The sequence below is a fragment of the Notamacropus eugenii genome, chromosome 3, assembly GCF_028372415.1.
Source record: "Notamacropus eugenii isolate mMacEug1 chromosome 3, mMacEug1.pri_v2, whole genome shotgun sequence".
NCBI classification, from domain to species: Eukaryota; Metazoa; Chordata; class Mammalia; order Diprotodontia; family Macropodidae; genus Notamacropus; species Notamacropus eugenii.
The window spans coordinates 380,820,911-380,838,370 of NC_092874.1; the positions used below are offsets into that span (position 1 = coordinate 380,820,911).

The 17,460-nt window shown below is 38.7% G+C and overlaps 1 protein-coding gene across 7 annotated transcripts in view; it reads left to right on the forward strand.

Annotated features, from left to right (window-relative positions):
* The window catches only part of FBXL18 (F-box and leucine rich repeat protein 18), a 342,104-nt gene that overhangs the window by 12,395 nt on the left and 312,249 nt on the right, over positions 1-17,460 (forward strand). For all 7 annotated transcript variants that reach the window (XR_011964532.1, XR_011964531.1, XM_072597658.1 and 4 more), the window contains exons 2-3: positions 6,526-6,735; positions 7,810-9,356. Coding sequence is in view for 5 of the 7 variants with exons in the window: in XM_072597658.1 (XP_072453759.1) it covers positions 6,526-6,735; positions 7,810-9,356 (1,757 nt within the window). In the remaining 2 variants the exon portion in view is untranslated. The remainder of the gene's footprint in view (positions 1-6,525; positions 6,736-7,809; positions 9,357-17,460) is intronic.

The following is a 17,460-nucleotide window of genomic DNA, read 5'->3' on the forward strand; positions in this document are numbered from 1 at the left end:
TGTAAATCTTTCCAGGTTTTTTTGAAGTCCACCTGCTCATTGTTTCTTATGGAACAATAGTATTCCATTATATTCATATACCACAACATTCATATACCACAGTTCATACAACCACAACTTTAGCCATTCCCCAGTTGATGGGCATCCCCTCAATTTCCAATTCTTGGCCACCACGAAAAGCTGTTATAAATATTTTTGTACATGGGGTTCTTTTCCCATTTTTATGATCTCTTCGGGATACAGAAGAGATCAGATAAGAAATGGTAATGCTGAGTCAGAGGGAATGCATCGTTTTATAGCCCTTTGTGCATAGTTCCAAATTGCTCTCCAGATCAGTTCACGACTCTACCAACAATGCATTAGTGTTCCAGTTTTCCCACATCTTCTCCAACATTTATCATTTTCCTGTTTTGTCATGTTAGCTAATCTGTAAACTCAGAGCTTCTTGATTTCCATTTCAATGATTTCCATTGTAACATCTATCTAGCTGCCTCTGAGGCAAGGAGCTAAATTAAAAGGTGTTGAGAGCCTACAGTGGTAACTGTGACTAGAAAGAAAGAAATGGAGATTCAAGAGATGGAGAGATGTGACAGAAATAGGCATTTCTTAAGAACCTACTATGTGCCAGATATTATACTAAGCTTTTTACAGATATCTTCTCACTTAATCATCCCAAAAGCTATGGGAGGTAGGTGCTATTATTATCCCCATTTTAAAGTTGAGGAAACTGAGACAGAAGTTAAGTGACTTGCCCAGGATCACACATTTAGTAAGTATCTAAGGGTGGATTTGAATTCATGGGTTCCTGACTTCAGGCCAAGGACTCCATCCACTTCACCACTTAGCTGCCTCTGAGAGAAGATTCAGCAAATGGTTGAATGTGTGTGGTAAGTAAGAGAGAGGAGTAAAGCATAACACTGAGGTTGTGAACCAGGATATCTGGAAGGATGGTGGTACCTCAACAATAATAGGGAAGTGAGAAAGAGGAGTGGTTTTGCAGGGAAAGATAACTGAATTCTGTTTTGGACATATTGATTTTGAGAGATTTATGGAACATCCATTTGGAAATTTCTAGTAGGCAGTTGGTGAGACGAGGCTGGAATTCAGGATAGAGATAGGGCTAGATAACTACATCTGGAAATAACAACATCTGCGTAGAAGTTAGTGAACCCATGGCAGCTGAAGAGATCACCAAATGAGAGAGTGTATTGAGAAAAGAGAAGAAGATCTAATATGATCTTGGGGTTCACCTATAGGTATGATGTGGATTAAAATCCAGGAGAGGAAATTGACAAGGAATGGCACAGGTAGAGGAGAATAAGAGAAAGCAGTTTCACAAAAGCCAGAGATGGGAATGTTTCCAGGAAAAGAAAATGGTTAACAGTGCTTCAGAGAAGTCAGGAAAGATGAGGATTAAGAAAAGACCATTAGATTTGGGGTTTAAGACAACAGTTTTGATGTGTGGTTGGGAGATACTTTGTTGGAAAGAGTTTTTGAAGTGGCATTTTGTGCTACTGAATCAAGTGCTTTTCAAAAAATAATAAACAGCAAGCTCAGTGGGACTTGTATTTTCTATTTCTGAGTCAGTGATGAGACAATAAAGAATATCTCTCAGTTTTTTCCCCCCATGCTCTTAGCATTTTATCTTCTTTCAGATACTCTGTAAACGGATCTAGGAGTTAGTGTGGTGTGGTGGAAAGCTTCCTGCATTTGGAGTTGGAGAACCTGAGATCATGGCTTTACTACTGAACTACATGTTCAGTAGTGTTCACTTCCTGGGTGTCAGTTCCTCATTTGTAAAATGAGGAGATTGGATCAGTTGGCCTCTAGGGTTACTTCCAGCTTTAAACCTATGATTTTGTGACTTCTCAACACCCTTACAATTATGTTTGCCTTTAACATGTATCTCTTCTATGGCCACTTTGCTTAGTTGTCTGCTTTTTCCATCTTTGTTCCCAATAGTGCAGGAGTTCTTAATCAGGGGTCTGTGAATTTATTCTTTTTTTTTTTTTTTTTGTGAATTTATTCTTAAAAAATATTTTGAAAACTATTTCAGATTAATTGATTTCCTTTGTAATTCTATGTATTTTATGCATTTAACAGCATTATTCTGTGAAAGGGGTTCACTAGAACCAAAAATCCCTTTATTTTCTCTTTAAATGCATCTGGGACTGTGCTATCACAGTCCAAATGAGCTGATTCTGCTGTCTTTGATGGTAAAATAATAATAATAATAATGTTTGTTAAAAGCTTTACTGATCTTTTACATTTTGTTTGTTGGCCTTACACTTTCAACCTTTACCTGCCCTTGGTTTAACTTTGCTTAGTTCTTTTGTCAAACTTTCTTAAAATTGATTTTGCCCTCCACTGCTTCTTTCTGTTTCATGATGCAATGCCACTCCTATCTTCCATTATCCTTTTTCTTAAGATTTTATAAACGAGCTTGTATTCTAAACCACTATTGTCTTTGCTTATCATTTCTCTACTCTTGGCAAGTAAATCAAGTGTTTGCTGGTTAAGGTTCTTACCCTTTCATTTACCTGCAACTTCTTCCTTCTTTCAGTTTTATTTATACAAAAAAGGTCGGGATGGAAGATTTCATTTGTCCAAAAGTAGATTCACTTGGATATTGGACAAGACTCTCACATTTAGCATACTGACAGCTAAATACTTTGTGATTCTTTGTATCCTCTGCCCTCTTTTTTGCCTTTCTACTACCATAGAAGTGGAAGAAGAACGTTTAGGATTAAGAACAGTATTGTGTATTGTGTTTTTGTTTCATACTTTGCCATAGTCAAGGACTTCATAGCCAGGTTGCCAGGTTACAGGTAGTGAGGCCTTAACTGGTCTGGTTCTTCAAAAGCAGACTTGGTATGTTGCATGGATCATATTTTTATTATAATCAGTAATGTTGATGAAAATACTATTATAAGATTCTTTGACAGATGAAATAACAGAGAAAATTTTAATGATCTTTAATTATTGTTATTAAGTGGGAGCATAAAACAGAGTGACATATACTTAGTAGAATTGTTTTCCAGCGTCATGGAGGATATTCTGTGCAAAATCCAAATCAAAGAGGGATTCCCTATAGATGGTGATATTTGCAGATAATCTCAATTGTGGATGACATTCTTACTGCATCAAGTCTAGTACATTGGAGAACCTCCTGATGAGATCCATAATCACTAAAAAGAGTTGAGTATAACTGTCCACAGAGGAAAAACCAAATGGATGAGAAATGTGTATTGTCTCTAGATTATGACACATAGTTGACACATGACACTGGTAGACACTGAGCTGGAATCAGAGTTGAATAGGAGTAGGAGCAGAGATTATATTTGGGATATTGTGCATTTACTTTCATTAAACCCACACTGTTCCCTGACACGAGTCTTTCTCTTTAATACCAGTATTCTCCTGGCAATATTTCATGGCTACAAATCATGGAATATGACAGCCTCATAAAAACTGTAATTTCAAAAAACAGTGGAGAAAGGGATGATGAAAGGCTATGGCACTTTACCAGTTATGAGCTGAATGCAAGAAGTGTTGTAAAAGTTGAGTAGGAGGGCTAGTCAAAAGTCTGGTACTGCCAGAGTATTAAAGATCTAGAGGAAAGCCTCCAGTGTATTGGGTAGATGCATGTCTAGTGGATTTGTGGGCAGTCATTGGCAAAAATCCTATAGAATGAGAAGACATGAATGGGATGCAGTCTGTACTTGTGGATTAAGTACTCAGCATCAGTCATTGAGCCTTTGAAGTATTTTTGTACATGGTCATGTAGAAAAGATCACTGTATATTCCATTGTGGAAATTGTTGCTCATCAGTTGGCTTTGGTGCTTGAGGTTAGCAAGTCTTTTCTATCAATATTTGTGGAAATGTTGTAAAGTTCTTTTAACCTACTCTCTCTTTTTACCCCTTGCTTCTGGAAACCTCTTCTTTTGCTTCTGTTGGCTTGAATCACTACACTCCCAAAGTAGGAGAACTCTTCTGATTATTTTGGGGGAAATTGGTCGTCTTTTTTTTCCTCTCAGTTACTACTTGACTTTTGGCATCTCTGAGTCTAAGCTCGTAAGGAAATTGTGGTGTATAATTTCTTGCAGCTGATATAGAGGTGAATTTCTGTTTTTTAGAGTACTTCTTTTGGAGTCCCCCATTTTGACGTACTTAGTAACGTGTTCATTTCACACAGCAGGCATACAATAAATTATTGCCTGAGCAATCCCACAGAAAAACCACCTAGCCAAGTGAGGCCTGAAGAAAACAGGAAGGGCAAAGTGTACAACTTTGGATTGTGCTTCTCGTAAGACATTCCTTTGGTTATATTAATTTGAGATCAAAGCAATAATTGACTCCGATTCTAATCCTAACTTGAACAGTAAGTTTTCACCATTACAGAGTATCATAGTTTTAGAGTATAATTTGTTTTGTCATTATGTCTTACAAGTAAGAATTCTGTTACATGCCAAGTGATGACTGTGTGCCAGTTAATTCATTTGGTTTCTTCATTTGGGGAGGGGGGCAGATTTTAAAGCAACGGTTGGATAACTGTTTGTGGGATACTTTATGGATGAGATTTTTGTTCACATTTATATTGCAGAAGATGGCCCCAGGTTACTTTTAACTCTGGAATTCTGTGAGGGCTGTGTGATGGATGAGGTATGACTCTCTGTTTCCCATAGAAAAATTCTATTCCCCATAGGCAGAATGTACCTCTGACCTTGCTCCAAAGCCATGTGAATGTGCTTTGGGGAATCCAAGAGGAAGAAACTTTTGGATCAGAGTACCTCTTTACTATTAGTAGGCAAACAGCTGAATATGCTGGACCAATTGATGGCAGGTTCACCATTGTAATTAAAGATGGCATTGAACATTTCTGACACTAATTTGATGTACTTAAATGTAGGACATTGTGGCAGGCATCCTATTTTCGAGGAGTACTTTTTGAATTTGGATACCATATGTTTGTATACATCAGGGATAACATGCAGGGGCATGAGAAGGACGTTAAATCACCTTGATCAAGTGACACAATTATTCTAGACTTATTTTAGAAGGACTGGTAAATTGTGGTAAGTTGAGAAAGAACAGGGTAGAACATACTAGGGAAATATGAGAGTAGGAACTTGGAGAATTCATTGTGTTTTCAACCCATCGCAAGGAATTTTATTTTGCTGATAACAGTATTTTTTTTATTAAGAAAAGACCTGATCTTGCCCTGTGGATGCTTATTCTAAAATATAAATTAAATTAGCAGAGCATACATGGGCATATGAGCACAGTGGTGCTTCGGCAAACACCTGAATTCATTCATTCTTTCATTCATTCTTTCTCCCTTCGTTCCTTTCTTCCTTCCCTTTTTTCTTTCATAGTGGGGCAGGAAAATGAGGGAAGTAGTAGTACAGAAGGAGGCTAGCAAAGCAATCAGGATACAGGAATGTTTTGGTGGATGGCTGTGGTAAAGAGTGTGTTGCATTGCACTTAAGGAATAAATAGTATGCTACCCTCTGGTTACCACTTTCTGATAGGGCATCTTTGGAGCTCACAAAGAAAGGGAATATAACATTTTCATTGATATTATTTGATGTAATCTTTGGAATTTAAGAATAGGACAATATAGAATATTCAGTATGAAATTGGCTTATTTCACAACCTTCATCTAGTTCCTTAACTTCCATTTTGCTTTCCTTATTTGGCAAATGATTATACTTGTTTGCGCTGATGGAAATGTGTGTGGGGAATATTCATGGAAACTCCTTTCTGTGGCTGCTCTGTTCTGTCACCATGTAAAGCATTTGACAACGTACGAATGATTTAACAGTTCCCAGAACAAAGTAATTTCCATTCCTACCATTGCATGTTTGTAAAGCACTCTTAAACGAAGGTTTTTTTCTTGGATCATCGTAGTGATTGTTGCCATGGGATCTTGTGGACCAGTTGAAAAATGAAAGCCTTTGACTTGGTATGTACAGAAAATGAGAATTAAAAAAGATTGACAAGCATAAGCAAGGACTTAAGATAGACAAAACTGTTTTTAAAGAAATAGTACAGATGATTATCTGCTGCTTTTCTATTCTGTGATGGTCATTAAAACAGAGAAGAGAAACGAAGTCAGTGAGAATTTTAGAGGGAATATGGTCCCATCTGGTGAAAGTGTTGTGCCCAGAAGTTACAACACTTTTATTGTCTATTTCTATTAAAAACCTGCATTACAATAAATTGATTTTTGAACATGAATGTATTTCTCTAATTTCTATTTATTCTTTCTCAAGAAAAAGTTGCAGTATTCAGATTTTGACATAAAGGAAGCTTAAGAATTTTTATCTTTTTTAAAGATAATAAGATTTTTGTTTAATTTAGTAAGATTTTAATTTTTTTCCATTTTTGCATTTTTTTTTTCTATTCTCACTTATTTGCCTGTTCATTTTGTTTGGCCAGGTAGGCCAGGTGACCCTTTCAATTCTTTCATATGCATTAGGAATTTTGCTTTTAATTTTTAAAAAATTCTTATTTCCTTTCAGGAGATGCCGAATGAAGATGAACCAAACACCATTGACTTAATGAATAGCATAAACCTAATGGAGTTTTCTGATGAGATCCTTTTGCACATTCTAAGTTATATCCCCAGCACAGACTTGATTTTGAATGTTAGGAGAACCTGTAGGAAGTTGGCAACTCTTTGTCTTGACAAAAGTCTCACTCATACAGTGCTGCTTCATAGGGATTATCAGGTAAGAAATAAATGGTAATAATTTCATTTATTCTCTCATACCTCAACTTTACCCGAAGTCAGAGTTAGACTGAGGAAACAACTGTACTGGTTGTTTCCTATACTTTTAAATAAAAGGCTGCTTAAGAGAAAAAAAGAAATAGGGCCCAGTTTAGAGATTTTAATATCCAAGGCTCCTCTGGTGCAGATCATATCTCCTCAATTCTCTGTGACTCTTGTCTGGATATTATATATCTATATCTATCTGTTATTGAGTTTTTATGCAATATATTGGAGGGCTTTTCCTGGTTTTTTTTTTTTTAATGTGCCTTGAACATCAATGGAGTTAATTAGGCTGTCCATTTGTTGTCCTTTGCTTTTGTGATGTGAATTACACGAAGTACTTTCCTGTTTTTAACATACCCTTTTTTATAGCAGGCTAGTAGGAAAATTATATGGTAATTGCCCCACATTACCCTGTTGGATTATTACTGCTTAATAGGAAGGTTCATTTTTGTAGGAAATAGCTAAATTTCCTTGCACATCATTAATGCTGATACCCTGGTATGAAGAAAGTAGATGAACTTCTCTTATAGGGAAATTGGAATGCCATACCATAAACCCCATGATCATTCAAAGTATAATGCATGTTTGATATCTCCATTCAATCCAGAAATTTGCAGTTGATTATGACTTTTTAGTTTCCTGCAAGGCAGGACATGACAAATCTATAAATTGTCTGAAATTTTCAGCTATTACATTGTTCTGAATATATGCTATCTTCCCAATATGGGTACGGTGCAAGCATAAGTTTCTACAGGTTTTTATGCAAGCTAGATATAGGCTGTGTGTGACCTATATTTAGAACACGGTAATTTATGAGTTAATGTGAAATCAGTGTAGGGAAGGAAGGAAACCGTAAGACTTCCTTGTCAGGAACTTACCTGGAAAAAGGACGTTCTTTTTGTTCTATAATTATGTGATACTAATTTTTAAAAGGGGGCTATAAGGTTGGGAGAAAGGATAAAATAATTTGTTGGGCTTAGGTTCTTTGTAAATCTAAATTTTTTTCCCTCCCCTTCCTTCTTTAACATAGGCCAGTGAAGATAAAGTGAAACAACTGGTGAGGGAGATTGGGAAAGAGATTCACCAGCTGAACATGGCAGGCTGCTACTGGCTGTCTGGTACCACAATTGAGCACGTGACGCGCTGCAGGAACCTAGTGAAAGTGAACTTGTCAGGCTGCCATCTTACTTCTATCCGACTCTCTAAGATGCTGTCTGCCCTCCAGCATTTGCGATCTCTGGCCATCGATGTCAACCCGGGCTTTGATGCTGGCCAGTTGAGCAGTGAATGTAAAGCCACTCTCAGCCGGGTGTTAGAGCTGAAACAGACCCTCTATACGCCATCATATGGGGTGGTACCTTGCTGTACCAGCCTGGAAAAACTGCTACTTTATTTTGAAATCTTAGACCGTACCCGGGAAGGAGCGATTCTTTCAGGCCAGCTAATGGTGGGCCAGAGCAATGTTCCCCACTACCAGAATCTTCGTGTGTTTTATGCTAGATTGGCCCCTGGCTACATCAATCAGGAGGTAGTAAGGCTGTATTTGGCTGTGCTCAGTGATCGAACCCCTGAAAACCTTCACGCTTTTCTTATTTCGGTTCCGGGCAGCTTTGCAGAGAGTGGAGCCACTAAAAACCTCCTGGACTCCATGGCTCGCAATGTCTCCTTGGATGCATTGCAGCTTCCCAAATCCTGGCTTAATGGCTCCTCACTCCTTCAGAACATGAAGTTCAACAACCCGTTTTACTTCAGTTTCAGCCGCTGTACTTTGTCTGGAGGACACCTGATTCAGAGAGTAATTAATGGGGGGAAAGACCTCAAAAGCTTAGCCAGCTTGAATCTCAGTGGTTGTATTCATTGTCTGTCTCCAGACTCATTATTTCGCAAAGCAGAGGATGATATCGATAGCAGCATCCTGGAAACATTGGTTATGTCCTGCTGCAATCTGAAACACTTAAATCTATCTGCTGCACACCATCACAGCTCTGAAGATTTGGGGAAGCATTTGTGTCAGCTTTTAGCTCAGCTTCAACACCTACGTTCTTTATCCCTTCCTGTTTGCTCCATTGCGGACTCTGCACCGAAAGCAGATAAGGCACCCACACAGATGGTGACTAATGCAGTGCCCCGAGGATTTGGAAAGAAAGTCCGAATTGGAGTACAGACATATCCCAAGACTGTGTCTTCTGAGTCAGCAACTCAGAAGCCATCCTCTGTTTTCTGGACTCTTCTAGAGAATGTGCCGTTTTTGGAAACCCTTGAGTTAATTGGGTCCAATTTTTCTTCTGCCATGCCCCGGAATGAGCCTGCCATTCGAAACTCACTGCCCCCCTGCAGCCGTGCACAGAATGTTGGGGATGCCGAGGTGGCTGCCATTGGCCAGCTGGCATTTTTACGGAATTTGACACTGGCTCAGCTGCCCAGCATTCTCACAGGCTCTGGGCTCATTAGCATCGGGTTGCAGTGCCAGCAACTGCAGACTCTATCGTTGGCCAATCTGGGCATGATGGGCAAAGTGGTCTACATGTCTGCTCTCTCTGATATGCTAAAGCACTGCAAACAGCTGAAAGATCTCAGGTGAGGAAGGACTTGTGATCTTTTTCTAATGTCTTCATTCTTTGAATGAAGTTTCAGATACCTTATGGTTTGCACTGAACACAGAGTTAGTCTGTTAGTCCAGTTCATGAATTAGAGTTGTGTCTGTACTGGATTCTTAGTGGTATGTGATGGAACTACTTTACAATATGATCCTTTAGCTCCTTCAGTGGCTAAGCACTTGTGAATGGCTTCTGGAATGGACATGTTATATATTGAATTCAGCTTTGTAGCAGATGGTATAGTGAGGTTCCAGAGTTTTCCTGTTCTGATGGATTTCCATTAGTCAGTTTGAGTAGCACCTTTGACAGGAATTTTGGTGTAGTGGATAGGACATTCGACTTGGAGTTGAGAGAACCTGGATTCAGATCCTGCCTCAGATATTTATTTGCTGTGTGACTCTAGGAAAGTCACTTAATTTCTCTCTGCTTTAGTTTCCTTGTGTGTAAAATGATGGGGTTAGAGTCATTGGCCTCTGAGGCTCTTTCTAGCTCTAAATCTGTGATCCTACAGGCTTGAGTCGAGGTGTTCTATTTATGTGAAGATCTTAACTGATTCACCTCTAAATCTGTGATTCTTTTATCCCACATCTGTATTTGAAGAATTCTAACATAATTGTACAATTTTAAACATTTTTTTCATTGGTTATAGATTATAAAATTATACTCACTGATTAAATAATAATGTCAAGATACTTTCTGTAAGTTGAGAATGCTGAATGAGCACTGTCCTACTAGAGGTCAGATTCTTTACACAGGTCTGCCACTGTGTGATGTTGGATGAGTCACTTTTCCTTTGTGGGTCTAGTTTTGCTCATCTATTAGAACTGAACAAGATGATTTCTTATTATCTCTTCCATTGCTAGAATTCTTAGTTTAATGTAAGCAGTCCTAACTACTGACTGCTAGTTTTCTTTTCTTGTTAAAAGTATTGGCTAGCCTTAAGTACAAACGTAGTGAAGTAGCTAGTAGATGACAATGTAGAATTTGGGAATTTAGATGTTATGATCATGGAATCCTGAAAATTCACATGACTCTCCATCCTGAAATAAAATTCTAAAGGGCTGTTTTTAATTATCTTTCTGCTCATTGCTCAAGCCTCCATCATCACTGTAGCACAAGTTCTGAAGAACAATTTTTTGCGGGGGAGTGTTGGGAGTGGTTAAAAAATTGATGCATACTCATTGTTGTTCACTAGTCTCCCCAAGTAAGACAAACTGTATTCTTTTCCACCATCTTTCCCCACAGGGCAAAATATTTCCAGGGATTTTTGAACCCCCTGCCTAACTTTGGAGAATGAGAAACCTAGGACTAAAAGACATTCAAATGGCAGAACAGATTGCTGTAATCATGTATATTTCACTGCTGTGTTGAACCAACACATCTTCTCTCCTCTGCTTTGTTTCTCAGCAACGGTAGCTCACCCCCTGAGCATATGTAATACTTTGAATTTAGCAGTTATTTATACCAGTATCTCTTGCATCCATGTCACCGTTGCTGTGAAAACTGTAGCACTGCCTTTCTTGACTCTTACTGATTTAACATTTTTTAATCAGAAAGTTAAGTTTATGTAAATTTTTGGCTTTATTTTTGCATAAAGGAGGACAGAAATGTAGTTTTGTGTATCCAAAAATGTGGAGCTTCAGATCTGTTCTTATTTGGAGTGTTGTTTCATGGATCATTAAAAAATTTTTTTTTGCTGAAAACACTGGCTTATGAAAATATTTATGAGTGCTTTTCAAACATAGATTTGCTTAAAGAAACAACAAAAGCCCCAGTTTTATTGAAGAGTAACTTAAAATGAGGCAAAGGTTTTAAAAAGGGATTTACCGGAATAGTGATGAAATGCTGTTCTTTTGCTATTTTCTAGATTGGGCAGATGGAATTCTTTTCTGAAAATTCATTTTTAGGCAGTGTGTATGCATGTTTATGTTTGTACATGCATGGCCATGTGCATACACTTAAAACAACATGATATCATGGAGAGAGCCCTGAATTTAGTGTCAGAGGATGTGAATTTGAACCCCAGCTCTGTTACACTATTTTACCCTGGGCAAATCAGTTTAACCTTTTTAGCTTTTGTTTCTTTATCTGTAAAATGAAGGGGGTTGGATTAAATAACCGTCACATTTTTTTTTTCCCCATCTCGGTAGCTATGATTCTGTGAGCCTCTATACTACACAGTTACTTTGATGCCTTATCATGCCATGGGAGTGCCCCTGGGTTCCTCAAGGCCTTGCCAGAAAAGTTCAGGTTTTAGCAGAGCTTAGCTGGGATGGCTTTGAGTACAGGCCTATCATTAGATTGTGTAAGCTGTCACATGAGGATGAACCCAGCTATGTTTAAAAAAGCTTATCATACCACAGGGATGGCAACTCAATGATGAAACTTTTCAGGCATGCCAACTCACAAAGACTTTAGAGAGGGAGAGAATATATATGTGTGTGTAGCAGGGTTATGATTTGCATTAGTGGAGGAAGTATCTCCCCCCCAATGCAGTTAGGACTAATTGAAGTGTTAAAAGATTTTGAGATCCCAAGGACATAGTTTCTTATCTAAGCTCTTTTCTGAAATTGGGAGTTTCCTTTATTTGGTGAGTGTGAGTCCTTTTTAGTAGAATTGGTTTGAGATACCAGTTTAATTAAGCCTAGAAAACTTGCTGGTGGATTGTCAGTTTTTGCAAATGTTACTTTGCAGCTTCTGAAAGCATTTATTTTTCCTTATCGCACAGAAGATAAAATCTGTTCATCTGTATCAATGAAAACATTTATTGATGTGGCACATGTAGGACATTAGATTAGGGGCTGGTGATACAATGAAATATCCTGCTGCCTACTCCAAGGAGCGGACATAGACTGCAGAGAGAAGCAAGGAAGGTTGTTGGTAGCGATTTGCTAGAATCAGAGAATTTGAAAATTAGAAGGTACCTCAGTGACCTTCAAGTCTAATCTGTCCCTGAAAAAGAAACCCTTTTACAATAGACCTTATAAGTGCTCATTTAGCCTTTGCTTGCAGATTTCTGCTGAAGGGTAGCCTGCTGTTTCCTGAGGCAGCCCATTCTCCTTGGAGATGATGTAATTGTAATTGTGAGGATGTTTTTCCTTGGATTAATTCTTAGTTTGCCTCTTTGCAGCTTCTCTTTGTGGGTCCTGCTTCTCTTCTCTAAAGCCAAACAAAGCCAATCTGTTCTTTCTTCCATAGGAAAGCCCTACAGTTTCTTGAAGAGAGAGATCATGTGGTTCTCTTCCATCCCATCTCTCAACTCTCCTTCTGCTCCCAGTCTTCCTTTAGGGTCATAGATTGTTAGAGATGAAAAGAACCCTTATTTATTAGCACTTTCATTTTACAGATAAGGAATAATGAGAGCTTATAAATATATAGCATTTTATGGTTTATAGAGCTCATTTGATCCTCATAACAGTACTTTGAGGTAAATACTAAATGAATTATTATCTGTATTTGGTGGATGAGGAAACTGAGGCTCAGAGAGGTTGTGACTTACCTCATGTTCATACAGCTAGTATGTGAGAAGCAGGATTTGGATCTAGGTCTCTGTCAACTTGGAGTCCTCTGCTTTGTGCTACCCCACACTATCTGTGTTTTACAGATGCAGTAATACACCATCTCATTTCTGTAGCACTTCAAAATTTGCAAAATATTTTAAATATATTATTTCATTTGTCTCCTCTACAACAACTCTTAGGTAAGTACTACAGTGTTATTATCCTCAATTTATACATTAGAAATTAAGGCCTAGCAAGTATGAAAGAGTGAAAATAACTGTCTCCTCGTGGATTGTACCTCTGTGCTAAAACTAAGGTGAACCCCACCCTTTAAAGATTACTTAAAACTGAGTGATTGTCAACCAGTGAGCAAAGAAGAGTTGTTTTTATTCTCCTTTATCATTTCTCATCGAAGATGTAATGTGATGTGTTGGAAAGAATGTTGGGCTTGGATTCAGGACAACTGCAACTCCCTGTGTGACCTTAATCATTGCAAGGTTCCAGTCTTTCTACAGTTTCCTCATCTGTAAAATGGGGACACTAATACTGCTGACCTCAGAGTGTTGTTGGAGAAAAGTGCTTTTGTAAGTGCTTCCAGCAGTGTTGAAATGTGAGTTGTTATTGTTACTGCTAGTTACTGTGTGAGTGAAATTTGGTAATGTATACCATCCTAACCCTTTTCAGAGTAATTTGTTTTTGTTCTAAAAAGACTAATCATTGCTGTTAGTATTTTTAATTTTATGATTTTAATTCTTATGGGTATTTTTAGCGTTATAAGATTTCTGTTTCCCAATAGAACCTTCCTCTCCACCCCCTCCAGAGAGCCTCTTGTAACAAAGGAAAAAAGGGGAAAATAGTTCTGCAAACTATATGGAGACATCAGTTTTTCATACCTGGAGCGCTCTGTCTCTGCAGAAAGAGAAGGGTGATCCGTTCTTGCCTTTCTTCTTGGAAGCTAACCTTGGCCTTTATAATTTCACAGCAGTCAGTTTCGGTTGTTTTATTATTATCGTTATTTCCATTTCCGTGGTTGTCATGTATGTTATTTTCTTTATTCTGCTTACTTTACTTTTCATCCATTCATATAGCTCTTCCTATGCTTCTCTGGATACTCATCATAGTTATTGTTTATTATAGTGCGGTAATGTCCCAAGGGGCAGCAAGGTGGTGCAGTGGATAGAGCACCCATGCAGGAGTCAGGAGGACCTGAGTTCAAATCTCACCTCAGACACTTGACATTCACTGGCTGTGTGACCTTGGGCAAGTCACTTAATCCTAATCCTAATTGCCTTCTCCTGGGTCATCTCCAGTCATCCTGATGAGTATCTGGTCACTGGATTCAGATGGCTCTGGAGGAGAAGTGAGGCTGGTGACCTGCACAGCCCTCCCTCCCTTAAAACAAAGTCAAGTGCAAGTCATATCATCATTTCTCTGATGGCATGGTCTTTTTCAGCAACGAAGGATGAACATACAGAATCTATTCCTTCAGTTGATAGGAATCTCCTTTGTTTCCAGTTGTTTGGTAGTTCAGTAAGTGTTGCTACAAAGATGTCAGCATGTGTAGGACCTTTCTTTTTATCCTTGACCTCCTTGGGTAAGATGACTGGTAGGATCTCTGGGTCACATTTTAGTCACATTTCTTTGAGTTGCTTTCTTGAATGATTGGACAACTCTGACAGACAGGTCTGCCAACATTATATTTTTGTGTTTGCCTCTCCACAATTCCTCTAACATTTTTGGTCTTTATTTTTTTAAACTGCTGTTTTCCCCAAATTTGGTTTTGCTTACTTTGGTGGTCTAGGTCCTGGCTGTGCCTCCAAGCAGTGCATGGTAATAACAGTTGAAGAAAAATGGCTTTCTTCCTTCTTGGCTTTCAGGGATTTGAATTCAGCTCCTTTGTTCTGTTGGAGTTTCTGTTTTTCCATGTAGTCAAATCTCTCTTTGTTATCCCTTTTAGAAATCATTAAAGAAGATCATTTCCCTTGGGAAAGCTTGGCAGCTGTCATGTTAGCTTAGTCCTAGGCCCTAGGAGATTTTAACTGCTGCTTCCTCCTGTTGAACCTGTGCTTTAGAATTGCAGCACCTGTCCTTAATTGCCACCTCTGGACATAGGCTTCCCTAACTCTTCTCTTCATCTTGGCTTTTGTGTCCCTTTTCTTTAGTTTTGTTTTTGTGCTTGCTTCCATAAGATCCTTCATCTCCCAGTTTCCCCTTCATGGCTTAGAAATACTTTTTACACTTAAAGAATACACATCTATTCTCTCACCTTTAAACAACGGGCCTGAGAAAAGTTTCCAACTGATATGTTTTTCCTTTCATAATGCCGTGAACCTTAAAATTGCAAGTAATTTGCCCTACCTTGGACCCTTAGTAGTCATATGATTCTGACTGGCTTCTCATCTGTAAAATGGGGCTAATAATACTTGCAGTACCTTCTTTACAGGACTGTAAATCTTTTTTATTTTTATTTTTTGGAGGCAGTCTGAGTTAAGCGACTTGCTCAAGGTCACAAAGCTAGTAATGTCTGAGGTTGGATTTGAACTCAGGGCTTTATCCACTGTGCCCCTGGGCTGTAAGTCTTATAGTTTATCAGTGTTAGGTCTTGTTAGGAGGCAGAAAGGACATCCTTCTAATAAGGCACTATATAAATGTCCATTAATATTAAAGTTTGCAGGGTGCTCTGTATACTTTATCTCATTTAATCCTTAGCAACTTTGTGAGGTAAGTTCAGTGGGCAATATCAGTAAACTATGCATTAAAAGCATTTATCAAACACCTAGAATTAAGTGCTAAGCAATGAGGGTAGAAGTACAGAAAATGAAAAATTTTCTCCTGGCAGGGAACTTCCACTCTAATGGGGGAGACAAGGAGTACATATAGAGAATAAATCTAAAGAGAATAAATACAAAGAAATGAATTGTAAGGTAATTTGGGAGGGAGGGTATCAGCAGTTGGGAGTATCAGGAAAGATTTCAGGATGGTGCTTGAGATGTTTTGAAGAAAGAGATTCTGTGAGGTGCTTTGGACATTTCCGTGCATGGGGCATACATAGCTATTACAAAGGTATGGAGATTGGAGATGGGGTGTCATGTGTAAGGAATGGAGTAAAGTCTAGTTTGATTTGCATCCCAGGTGCATGGGGGAGAGTGATGTCTAATAATGCTAAAAAATAGGTTGGGGCCTGGTTGTGAAGGTCTTTCAGAGCTAATAGAAGAGCTTATATTTGATCCTAGGGGCAACTGGGAGCCACCAGAGTTGACCAAAGGAGTCAGGTGGTTAGGTTTTTGCATAAGGAAAATTTCTTTGGAAGCAGTCTGAAGGGTGCTCTGGTGTGGTAAGAGAACTGGGACAGCAAATTCAATCAGGAAGCAGGCTGTTGATGCTAGCTAGTAGAGAGAAAGGCTTGGCTATGAGAGATATGAAGGAAGAAATGGCAAGATTTGGCACCTGATTGGATATGTGGTATCTAGGAGAATGCTCAGGTTATGGACCCAGGAAACTGGAAGGATGATGGTGCCTTTGACAGAAATGGGAGGATGTGTATGTAGTTATGTATGTACATATGTATACTAGCGATAGCTAAAATGAGTAATTTTCATGTGTGGCATGTAGTTTGTTTGCCTTACAGTCACATCTTTCAAGGTTGACTTATTGTGGTTTGCTTGGTTTACAAACAGCATGCATACATGGACATATGAAGAGCTAACTACCACTGAAGTCTCCACATATGCTGGACACTCCCAACTATGCACATCACTGTTGTGGAAGAAATAGAAGACTCCTGTGCTGAAGGAGAAGGCAGTGGGGAACAAACCCTATTCCTTTTGCCTGGGCATGTGGATATGTATTTCTTGGAGTAGGAATATGTTTTCCCAAATAAACTGTTAGGGTTTATGTGGTTAGGGTCAATCTCAGTGAGTATAGTTCCATAATAGTATGGGTTAAAGAAGTTGTAGGCTGGCCTGTTTATGTTGTTTCTGTGGGAAATTATGTTCTGAGTTCCAAACAACTCTTTGTAAATGAACTTTTGGCACATAACTCTGTAAATCAGGACCTGCATATAATAAATGCCAGTTCCTAAAATGTAGCCAATTTAGAACCCTCTCCTGAATTTCTGCCTTCTGCTATGATAGTTTCAAGAGGAGCCAAGGCAGACTAGGATGGAAGGAGCAGGTGGTACTTCCCCACCCTTGTGTTAAAGCTGATAGAAAGAAATAGTATTAAAAAGGAAAATGGTTTTCAGATGCTTGGAGATGAAACTGGCTCTGCCCTGTTGCATTGTGGGTCTCTTGGTCAGAATGGTGAGTTTAGGTTGGAGACTGTTGATGTTTTTAAGTGGAAAAGAGAAGGTTCCTAGGCGAACAAACATTCAGATACAGTCAGGACAGTACTTAGGAAGTTATTGACTTTGGTTCCATAACATCACTTAGTCCTTTCCTTTTGCCCCAGAACTAATGCATTTGCCTCTTTCTCCAGTCAGCTGCAGTTGAAAGTTTGGGAAACTGCAGTGCTGATGAGATTATAATGGGGATTGTGTCTCAGGAACAAATAATTTCAGTTCTCAGTTTTAATCCACAGGCTTGT